This window comes from Callorhinchus milii, unplaced genomic scaffold (genome assembly GCF_018977255.1).
Source record: "Callorhinchus milii isolate IMCB2004 unplaced genomic scaffold, IMCB_Cmil_1.0 Scaffold11, whole genome shotgun sequence".
Lineage (NCBI taxonomy): Eukaryota > Metazoa > Chordata > Chondrichthyes > Chimaeriformes > Callorhinchidae > Callorhinchus > Callorhinchus milii.
Window position 1 is genome coordinate 19,179,293 of NW_024704752.1, and position 12,464 is coordinate 19,191,756.

Below are 12,464 nucleotides of genomic sequence, written 5' to 3' on the forward strand. Positions count from 1 at the left end.
TGACAAAAAAAAACCACTGAAATGATAAATACCAGTCCAATTGGAATTACCAGGAAAGAAAAAATATTTTTGTGAGCGTGTAGGTGAAACCGAAATACACAGAGATGAGGGCAATTATGAAAAATAAATGGTATTTGTCAACATTTGACAGTGACAAATATTTTTCTTTCATAGATTAAGTACTAATGATTCCAAACAGGTTTAGCCTCGTATCTCTTTGGACACTGTCCTTATGCCGATGGAGGACGATAATTCTTCAATATAAATTGAACTTGATACAATTTGCGATGAAAGTAGAATTGGACATTAGTGGTTCCATTAATAACAGAGCTGCTTTCATTTAACATGCATGAATTAATCGATTATTCAACTCAATGATCACACATTCTGTTATTTTTTTCACGGTTGAGCATTCTCTTTGTTCGCTTTCTGCTGGCTATATTCTCCACTTTATGAAATTATTTTGAATTTGAGAGAAACAGACCTGTTTTCACAGTGACTAATGGCTCATGTGCCTGTGTTTAATACTCTAGTGACGTCATCATACTAGTGATTCTTAGAGCCCCTATTATATTTTATATTATATATTGCTTATATTATTATATTATATAACTGCGGAGAAAGTTTTCTTCAGATTCCAGGTATTTAAGGTGTGACTTTGATTCCATTTGCTGGGGCAAAATAGTTTTCCAGAGACAACAAAAAAACAACTTGCATTTATACAACATCCCTCATCAGGGTAGCGTCCCAGGGCGCTTATACACAGCTTGGCTGGTGAAATTATATTGCTGTGTGTTCCTCTTCATATATTTTCTACAGTGTATTGTGTATATATAAATATATATATATATTTCTATGTTCCAATATTAGGCTACTTTGACCGTTCTAATTGATTTTCCGTAAACGTTCATTTAAAATGTGCACTGTTTAAAAAAAAATACATATTCTCTGATCTCCTCCTCGCCGTTTCTTTCTGTTTTAAAAAGAAAAGTACACTGAGGTTTTGCAAACATTGTATATTGCTTGCACTGAAAGGGCACATTTTCAAACACTAGAGTTTCCAAGGGTCTTATCAGGACCTGAATGAGATCATTTTAGAAGAAATCCTATGAATAATTTTCTGAGATACTGTGTATAATTTTCTTCACAGAATGAATACTTTGGTGTAAAATTGATCTCTGTTTGAGCCTCTGTCCTCCTGATGCTGTTTTTCTCTCTTTTGAACTTGAACTGTTCAAAGAAAACAGCTAATCTTAATGGCAGCGTTGACACTTGTGTCATTTCTATTGTGACTCAGACACAATCCAACTAATGGGACACTTTCATGCCTATGTGAGCTCTGTCTGGTTCAGATACTCTTAAACATAAGAACATGAGAGCATAAGCATTTATTGGGCAAAAGAAGGCCGAGGTCCATCCAGTTTGCCTTCCACCATCCTGGCAGTGGCTTAAATGTCGTATCCCAAACTATATACTGTATCCCCAGATATTATTTTCTTTCAGAAATCTATCCAATTTGTTCTTCAAATAAATAACATTTTCTGCTTCCACCGTATCCCTAGGGAGCCTGTTCTATAAGTTTACTACTCGCTCACTGAATACAGCATGGAGATAGGTTTCTGCGTGTGTCACACATGCACACATACAGTTGGCTAAACAGAAAGCATTAAGGTACTGTACATTCATTTAAACTGTAACCAGATATCATGCTGATTCTTGCTATATTGTCAGGACTGTATTTTGAGCATACATTGGGGAAACCTTCCCTGGGAAAAATGAGGAGATGACCCCACTTTTCAGGTCTCGAGAGTCGCTAAACTCAATATCTTTGGTCCTCTCCTTTTACCATGGTCATTCAGTCAACAAAATACACAGTCAATTCACTTTACAGTTTATCCTGTGAAGCGCTTTGGGACGTCTCGAAGACTCGATAAGGCGCTATATCAAATGCAATTATTATTATTATTATAAAAGCTTTCCTTCCGGTCAACACCAGTGCAGATGAGTTTAGGAACTCTTCACATGGAAATACTGGGTCAAAAGAGTCGTCACCATCCAATGAGTCGTTGTACAAATGTCAGCATCTGATCTGATTTGCTTTTCAGGGTGTGCTGGTTCCAATCCAGTTTACGATATCTACGAATGCTGTAGACATGTTGATCAATACAACATAGCTGGCCAATTTGTTGTCCAGAGAATGTAGAGATCAGATGTGGGACTCCTTTCACTTGTTCCTAATCCCAGCTCAATTTCCTCCATTTGCTGACACTCTGGGGCTTTGGTCAGTCGGATAAAAAACAAGAAGTAGCAAGAATTATAACTCTTGCAGTTTATTTGCAATAGATTGTGCCTTGGAGTTGACCTCTTTATAGGATCAATACAACAAGGAAATTTACTGCAAAGTGTCTGTCAAAGAATGTTATGAGGAAATAAATTTGTTTAGTTTTTCTTTTGATTTACTCCTGATCCCCAACCATTACTTAAAGGTGACGTGCGCATACAAAACCTTGAGAAGTAAACAGCAGTGAAGCACCATTTAGATAATGTTAGACACTTAAAGTGTGTTTAATTTGCCAGTTGATGGAAAGAGATTATGAAATGGGAATATAACTGAATGAGAACATAGCAGTAGGCAACACACTGCGACTACAATTGAATTATTCTTGCTTCAGCAACTTAAGAGAAACCGCCCTGGACCAATTTAGATTTAAAGCACTTTCTATATCAGCACGTTTCTGAAGGAGTCTCTTTTGGTTCAATCTCCATTTTGTCTGTTGTGTCTGTCCTTCGTGATCCATGTTGTCTTGTGCCACATCAGGAGCTGTGCCTAACAGGCGGTCTTCGCTGTTTGTTTGTTTGTTTGTTTGTTTGTGCTGCTAACCTGTCTCACGCAGGGCAAGAGTGGGCAACAGGCAAAGGTTCCAATCAGGGTTGTCTTTCAACTAATACTGCACAGAGGAATTCTGTGAATCACGATGACAGGGAGAGAGGTCAAAATGGATATTCTGCTCCCTTTACAAGCTCTGTTATCACAGAATTGAGTTGAAGATGCTTGTCCTGGTCTTCCCAAATCCCAACATGGTCTCTTCCCATTTTATTTGTTCTATCTACTCCAGCTTTACATTTCAGCCCATCTTTATTGACTTTGGTATGCTGCTAAAGTCTCGCTAGCTCCTCTCAATCATTGGTAACTGAGCCTTTAATCACTATGCCTCCTGCATCTAGAACTCACTTCCAAAACCACTTCGACCTCTCTCATTGCATTGAAAAACATCCTAAAAACGTAACTTCTTGATCCTGCCTTTTGCCTTATGCAAAGACTCATTGTCAACAACTATATTTGTTGAATGCAGACTTTATTTTATGCGCAAAGCACCATATAAATGCAAGTACCGTACTTTTCCTAGTTCACTAAGTTGAATTGTGTCATTTTTTTTCTGTGTAGGCTCATCTTGTCTCTTTTATGAATAGAAAAAATAAATGTTCTGTGACTTGATATATTTCTCTAATTCTGCCTTAGAATTGTTAAAATGTTAAAAAGGTTTTCAGTCAAAGAGCGGGGAATATTCATGGTTGAAATAAAAAATCCTACTGCTGCACATTGAAAACCGAATAGCAATTACGGTGGAAATAGATCGATAATGACTTCGACGGGCGGGGAGTATGGAATAGCTCAAAATATTATCTTTTGAAACCTGAAGTAGTCGACGGAAAAGAGCTTTGACAGTCTCAGGATTGTATTTTTTAAAAAAGAGTTTTAAAATGGAAATTTGGCCGTCAGCCTAGCTTTGAATTCTGCCACAGAGCTGAATAAGTGAATACAAATTTAAAGATGACCCGAGGTTACCTTGAATTCAATGAGACTCCATTTACACATATCTACTGCAGATCCACTGATAAAAAGACATTTTATCCTGAAACATTAGCTTGTCTTTCTCCCTCAGTTATTGATTGACCTGCTGTGGCTTTTCAGCACTTTGTGCTTTTATTTCAGATTTTCAGCATTCACCTGTTCTTTTTTTTATTAAAAAAATCTCTTTCTATTACATACCCAACTCCCAGATGGCGTGTGTTCAGAAATGTGCAGTATGGATAAATTATTATCAAGAGGACATGAATAATGTACAGATATCCTCCACAAATGCATAATGAGGGAAAACCCTTTGTAACTTTCGAAATTCAATTTGTAACTAGTGCGCAGTTAAACAGAGGTTAAAGAAGACACTGTAATCTGACAGAAGAATAAAATGCTGTTTGTGGAAGGATTATTGTCTCGGGGCTTACAGCAATATGAGGTGATCTAACTGAATGCATCACTGAGCTCAGAAAGTGCCATATTGATAATATGTGGAGATATTTTTAAAGTTCTCAAGGGAAATTGTTGCGACTGAGCATTAGCAAGCAGGGAAGCTATACTTGAGGCCAATTTTCTATCGGTCACTGTGACAAGTTCTAAACCTGTTAAAAGAGAAATGTCAGTCTTACATTGATTTTTTCTTTTAAAAATCGGTTACTCCTGATGTATTGCATTCTGAAAATAAGATTTATTCGTCTTGATTCATAACTTTTATAGAAACAGGTTACTTCCGATGAAAGTTTCCAATAGATTGTTTAATACAATTTCCCCCTTTCCTCTCTCTTTCCTCCCCACAAACAAAGTGTCTGTTTGCTATTGGGTCCTCGTTTAGCAGCTAATTGAAAAGAGACATTTTTTTATCGGTGAAAATCGATTTGGAATTTTGTTTTATTTTAATGAGGCATGAGAGAAATAATTGATCACCTATCTCTTTGGCTGCATTTGTGTTCAAAGAAGAATATCTTGCAAAACACGTTCAACTTGTTGAAAATCTCTGTAGAATGTGCATTAAATACAAACAATACAAAATTACATTTGTATATCACCTTTCACGTTGTGAGGACATCCCAAGGCATATTAATATTATTAAAGATATTGCCTTGAAAGAATAGTGAGGATACATCCCTTATGTTTCCAATGAGAAAGCTGCCCGCTTGGAGACCCACTATCTTTACTTGTGTATTATTCAGTGGATCTGTCAGAAAATACAGTGGGACAGACAGAAAATATTTATTTACTCTGAAGCGAATTGATGACAGGAGCAGGTTGACAGGAAAAGTGGTTGAGGCCAGGATACTGGACTCATTTAAGAAACAAAAACAGAGAGTCAAGTGAGTCAACGTTCTGACGAAGGGTCGTGGACCAGAAACGTTGACTCACTTTCCTTTCTCCATAGATGCTGCCTGACCTGCTGAGTGTTCCCAGCTCTCTGTTTTTGTTTCAGATTCCAGGATCTGCAGTATTTTGTGTTTTGTTCATTTAAGAAACAGTCTGCCGCTGATGTGGGAGGGTGGGGATTCTGGAAGCGTAAGATCAAATGTATTGCAGGGTTTTCTTTGTCTGAAACAATTTTATGAACTTGTGGTCGGGTTAAGCATCCATGACTCCTGCACCAGTTGTTTAAGTCCAATTTTAATTGGGCTATTCTTTCCTGTGCGGACACACAACCACACTATGATCCAAAGCTGCACACAAATCAAGGTCAACTATAGAAGCCGTGCAGTAATTCATTTCAGCACAAAATTCTTTAAATAAACAGAACACTCCTTGACATAGTTAATGACATTCAAGCCTTTGAAATACAGTTTTCAAAATCTGTGGTTCGTCTGAATTCATCCACTTTTTGTAAGAATTTATTAAGATTAAAGGGTATTTCACGAGCATCATATTAAATGCTATGTGGATAGGTTTATTGACCTTATTGTACTCCAAGGAACATGTTTTACTACCTGCTGATATAAATATTCTTTTTCCGCTTCAGATTAGATTACTTGCCTGTGGCACTTACCAAATCCTTTTTTTTTTGCTCTCGGTGTGTATATTATGTATATATTTAATCAGTATGACAGTATAATTGTATATTGTGGAATGTTTAAACCTGTTCTATAATATCTCATTGCAGAATAGCTGCTGGATCCAGATTTCAGCAAATAAATACATTTATATGTTTACAAGTCAGACCCCCTTTAGCTCAAAAATTGTTCAACTCTTAAATTCATAGAGGGAGTAGAATAGCTGCCGCGTTCGCCCACAAATATACAGTCAATTCACTTTACAGTGTGTTCTGTGAAGCGCTTTGGGACGTCCTCCCGACGTGAAAAGCGCTATATCAAATGCAAGGATTATTATTATTATTATATTATTATTATATTATAATAGATCACCTCACTTAAAGGAATTTTGAAAGCCAGTATTTTCAAAAGGCATAATCTAATGTATTAAACATTTGAGCACAAATCCATGAACTCCAATATTCTGACAATGCAATAAACTATTGTTAGGACTATAGGATCTCAGATCAAAGTGTTGGATTTGGGACCTACAATCAAATGAGGGGCGATGTGATTGCAGTCAAGAAGCAAGATTTTGAAGGAAACGGTGAAAGCAAAAAATGTTGTTTGTTATAAGAACAAATTGGATAGATTTCTGCTAGAAAATAATGTCTGGGGATACAGTATATAGTTTGGGATACAACATGTCAAGCCGCTGCCAGGATGGTGGAAGGCGAACTGGATGGACCTCGGTCTTTTTTCACCAGCACATTCTTATGTTCTTTTGAAATGACGTATACGGGATGCAAAATTTTGTCCAAATGCCGAAATAAAGCAGAATTTATTGTTGCTGATTTGCTTTTGATAGGAATTGCATTGAAGATAAAATAATGGTGATACAATTTACACTTAAGAGGTGCTGTAATATATGATATCATTATTTCAGTTCAATTAACACGTAGTCACTCTAGCACAAGAAGGTGTCACTGCAGTGCGAGTGAAAGGAACGAAAGTAGTTTCATTAACAGATTTATAAATCACACAGAAACACGGTGACCGAGAAACATGTTTTATTGACGTTAAAGCCTGATTTTAGAATTCGACAATTGTGATTTGAACTTTTGTTAATATATTTCTGAGAATGTACGAGCTCATAAGAATGCAGTGAATGAATGATGTCTGAATAGCAAGCCATTCATCAGTCCATCTCCATTAATGCATGAGGCTGAATGTTATGTTTTGGCACTGTTAAACTTATAGGAGTATTTTCAGTGCAAGCCACGGCATTGATGTTATAGTGCTCTCTGGGCTCCTACATTACAAGAATTTCATCTTTTGTATCGGATCCAACACAGCACAGCTGCAATAATGAGGCCTGGCCTAAGTAACTTTTGGAAGAGCTGCAGCAGTTAAACCAAAGTACACTTGGCTGCTCCACAGTGCAATTATTGTGCCAAATTTATGCTGCTAGAGTATAGGCGTTTGCTGGGTGTAGAAATTATCATATAACAAAGGAGTAGGAATTCTAATTTGTACTGTATTCACTCTAAACACGCCTAGCAGAAGATCATTGAACTCCAGGTCTCTGCTGTTCTGTTAGGATTCTATCCTATGGGACAGAAATCTGTGCCACGACTTGTTTGACCTTGGCCAAGTACTTCTGTTAACCATTTATATCATAGTTTGGATGACAATGATGGAGACGGCCACAGTCCAAGGGTTTCACCCTCTTGTTTGATTTAATTTAATTTAATTTAAGCCCAGTTCATACAGTGCAGAATTTCTTACCACAGCTCTGTCCTAATTTCCTTCACTCCTGATTTGATGGTTAATTGTACCTTAGTATTTGTTGTTCATTGCCCCAAGTAATAGTAATAATAATCCTTACATTTGATACGCTGCCTTTCATGTTGGGAGGATATCTCAAGGTAACATGTAGTGACTGGGTATATTGCAGGTGGAACTGGCAGCCAATTTGCACACAGCAATATCCCACAAACAGCCATCTTGGCCAGGATACCGCCAGAAACTCCCTTCCCTTTGTGTCATCGGATCTTCACTATCTACATGAACAGAGGGGACCTGGGTTTATCGTCTCATTCACCAAACGGCACCTGGATTATGAGTTCAAAGTCCTGACGTGGGATTTGCTATGCTCAATGCCAAAGGTTGAATGCCCAGGAAACCCTTTCTTCCCCAAAAACCGTCGTAAAACCCTCATAGTCCCCTACAACCACATGTGCCATGTGGAGATGATTGATAAAAGCAATATTCAGATTCTGGGCACAATTTTATAATTAATATTTGTTCCTAATAGTGGTTGAAAATATTTATTCAATGTGCCAGCTACATCTGTAAATGTTCAGGCAAGTTTATGGCAAGACGACTTCTACCATGTTTAAGTTCCAAGCGCTGATAATGTGTAAGATTTGTATGTATTGTATGTTTTCTTTTATAAAAAAAAGATCCTATTCAGACGTTGTACTGACAAAAAAGTAGCTTTATCTGTGTTATCAGGCTGACACCAGTGAAACAGTAATTTTGGGATGAATTTGTGTTGTCAGCACAAACAAACTTTATCTAGATTATTGTCTCAATTCTTCTGTACAGCAGCAGAGTTCTGAACTCCAGATTTCACCTGAAAGGAACGACAATGAGAAAGATACACTTTATTAAACCTGACTTAAATAATTGTTACGGCTGTGCATTCAGGCAAACCACATGATAAAAATCTGGCAAACTCAGTTTAGATTTAGATCTTTTCTGCTCTCAAAGTACATTGCGGTGCCCTGAATTTTTGATATTCTGCTTCCTGAAGCAGGTTGTCATTTTATAGCAGCTTTGTGTATCCAAACTCCTGTCATAGTGGATCATATTTACAGGAGTATAAGAACTCTCGTTGTTTTCATCGTGAAGAATTAACTTCTTTGATGTGAATGAATCGGAAATTAAAAATTTTGACAACCATATAATGACATCCAGAAATAGATGCGCTGTGCGGTGGGTGACGTATTCATCAATTGGAGACATTTTGAAGCACCTGTTTTCCACTGTCAGAATTGGTGCTGCAAAGCTTTCAACAAAACATCAATTAACCTCATCAACTAATGCTGCATTTAAATAATAATAATAATAATAATAATAATAATCCTTGCACTTGATACAGCGCCTTATTACAAATTCGAAACGTCTCAAAGCGCTTCACAGAATATACTGTAATGTGTAGCGACAGTTTTGTGGGCGAAATGCGGCAGCCAATTGCATCCGGCAGCTTCCCACCAACAATTGTGGATTAAGTGACCAAATTATTATTATTTATTTATTATTGTTATTTGTTTCTTGGGGAAATTTTGGCAACGATTCGCCACAAAATTTGTAAGTGAAAATGGGACGTGTTGTGTTGGATTTCTGCTCCTGACAGCACTTTGCCCGTACAGCACCAGCCCCCGTAGGAAATGGTTTCAGAAACAAGTGTGATTTGGCACTATAACTGTTGCGTGTGCAAATCCCACTGGCCTTATTCACTTGTGCTCCGTTGAAAACTCTAAGCTGGTCTGTCTGTTTGAAGGAACCACTTGGAAATTTAGTTGTGAGCTGATTCCTTGACTCTCTCTTTACTTGTGTCAGTCAGTGCTGTCTTACCTCCAACCTCAGTCTTGTGCACTTGTGCTGAACCTGTAGCACTGCTACTTTTCAAGAGCAGAAACTTTTCGTGCACAGCATCCACGTGAGATGTGGGCCAATTAGGACCCTAGGGCACACAACTGCCGAAACTTCAGGAAAAGATCAAACCTCAGGGAGAGGGACTACAGGACCAGAGTGACATACCTGGGACTGCTCGAGGGATAGAGTCAGAGGAGATGAAGGCTATTCAGGGTTATAATTATTGAGTGTTGTCAAATGGTAGAAAAAGGACCTGGGTCTGTCCTGTGCTGGTTCTGCCTTTGCCTTTAGCTGTGAAGGTTGCAGCTGTTCTGAGCTAATTCGTATTGGATTATTTCAGTTGTTTGTTGGGGATATCTTGGGTATTAGCCATAGAAACATGTGGACCTCCATTCAGGATGGAGTGATGCGCTGGTCTGTCAGGGGATCCGGCCAGTTCCACAGATCAATAGTTGCAGACTGCAACAATTTTTCACCATTTCTGATTTTGTCAACATTTTGGGTGTCATTGATTACCTGCTTGAGAAGGTCAAGGTGAGCACGCTCTGGTGGGCTACATGAACTGCAGAGGATTTATTCCATCAATATGCAGGTGATCTGTGAAGCATAACAAGCAATGCTATGTGTCAGTCAGTGCATGATTCCCAGGATCAACAGATGACCCTGTCATCTTCAGCTGCAATAACAGCCAGCCAGATCAGCCCTCGAGAAAGCAAGACATTAAAATGCGAGCTCGCTGCTGTGTTACTGTCTCAGAACCAAGTTCTTCACCCAGGACTTCACTTGCAAAGAAGTTGTTTCCAAGTTGCACTCGAATCGTTTACTGCAAATGAATTGATTTTAATGAGTCATCGGGGTTTGAAGTTCAGGATTATTGCTTGAAAATTCCAAGGCATAGTAAGGCCCCGTTTCTAATGAAATTCTGCACTCACCAATGTGACAGATGTCAGTGCTGGAGAAAGAAGCATTGTTCCATTTCGACAGCCCGTGCCAGCATGGTGAAGAGCATGTAGAGCTGCGTTCCACCAAAATACTTTCCCTTTAATCTGAAAAGAGGATTTCTCCTTGTTCCACTCCAATATCAACCCCAAACATCCATCAGGCTTCAGCACAAAATTTGCCAATTAATGCTGAACCCGGTTTCTTTCTGCAATGCATTCTTCTCACCTCAAAGGAGCTGGGAGAAGACTGCTCAGATTCCTTTGGTGTAAAACCTTTACATAGTAGCTTTAAGGGAAAAGAGGAGACTTTAATCTCATCGTAATGGGGTTGGATTCAATCCCAGGTCCCAGAGGTGAAAGGACAGTGTGTGAAGCCAGTTTGCCATTCAGTTCCAGGCTTTGACTGTTGCCTAAGCTGTTGCCGTTTGTGGATAAATGATGTAACTGCCTCGCATTTGCTGGCAGATTCCACTCCCTGGAAGGAAAAAAAATCGGTTTCATTGTTTAAGAAGAATGATGCCAATCCCTTTTATTTCAGAAATGCTTAGTGTGCCCTGGCACCATTTATTCATTATTCTTTAAAATGTCATGGCAACCTACCTTTCCTAAATAAGTGCTCTGATTAGAGAAATGAAAACAGCTGAGAAACATTCAGTGTAAAAGCATGTCATGAAACGAAAGAAATTGGCTGGCCGCTGTGAGGGGGTGAGTTCCTTACAAAGATTGTGAGTGTGAGCCATTTGGTGACTCCATGAAACACTGAGAAAGCATGACAATTAGGCTCTGGGTCTAATCCCAGATCTGGATCCCTCATTAAAATGTCTCCATTTACAGAAAAAAGTTTTTGTGCAAATTTGCAGACAAAATCTTTGCATGAAAGCTTTCCAGATCAGGAATTCCCAATTATATGCAGACAAGGCCCATTGGCCTCACGAGGCCGGATGTCATGACATAGGAGATAGTCCTCCTGTAAAACTCAGGCTCTGTGAAAGCACCACCACTGCAGTAGGCAATGGCAAGGCTGCAGTGTGCGACACCTGAAGGGTGGGCTGGAGAAGCACCAAGTTATGCAGCTTGATTTTCACCGAAGTAAGAAATAGAATTACATTTTGTGTTCAAGGTGTGTGAATAGAAGCAACGCCGTGGTCACGTTCAGTGCCCTCCAACACTCAGATAGTTACAACATGTAGGGTACCACCGGCTGAGGTGCAGACTTCAAATAAGATTGCATGCAACTGATCAGGGAGTCTATCGATGTTAAAATAACTTTCAAAATACAAAGCAAAAATGCAAACAGATATATTTTAATTGAGTATACCTTGGTATCATTTCGTTCTTTACAATACTTTGTGAAGCACATTGAGACATTTCGAAAATGTGATAATGCGCTCTATCAAATGCAAGGATTATTCTTATGTGTGAGGCAAACAAATAACTGAAGGGAGATCAGATTATTATGAGGTTTATTGATCGATGTGTCATGGGATCTCGGAATATTTTTATATCTAAACAATACTGTCATACTCTGTTTTTATTAAAAACACTCTAACAAGATCATATGTAAACCCTTATAAGCTTCGTCAAAATAACAATGCATTTGCCTACTTCTGGGGGTTTGTATTTTTATTCTCAGAAGCTTTAATTTTCATGTATTTTCATTAAAATTCCTTAGAAATACAGACGTTGCACAAAGTCTGTGTCGATTTTGAGTATCTTAATTGTATATTATTGCTGTGGACCATTCAATAAAAATGCTAATTCTGATGGCTGAGCTAGTTTTAAATGAGTGGGAATTGGTTTGATACCATAGATTTCTACTTTATTCTGAACAATTGAGTTTAGCCTATTGCTCAGAATGTGTGGTGGTTCACCATAGTTTACTGCACAGAGGAGGGATTATTTAGAAGGCATTAGCGATATTATCCTATTATAAATGTGGCCAAGTACTTCAAAACTGCATTAACTTTGATGGAAAAAATGCAGCGTTTGAATAAGTTTGTGGTTTCTACAGAC

The 12,464-nt window shown here is 38.3% G+C and overlaps 1 protein-coding gene across 1 annotated transcript in view; it reads left to right on the forward strand.

Annotated features, from left to right (window-relative positions):
- The window catches only part of LOC103175759 (neuroligin-1), a 157,140-nt gene that overhangs the window by 90,134 nt on the left and 54,542 nt on the right, over window positions 1-12,464 (forward strand). The window contains exon 5 of the mRNA XM_042339263.1: window positions 9,908-10,044. Coding sequence (XP_042195197.1) covers window positions 9,908-10,044 — 137 coding nt within the window. The remainder of the gene's footprint in view (window positions 1-9,907; window positions 10,045-12,464) is intronic.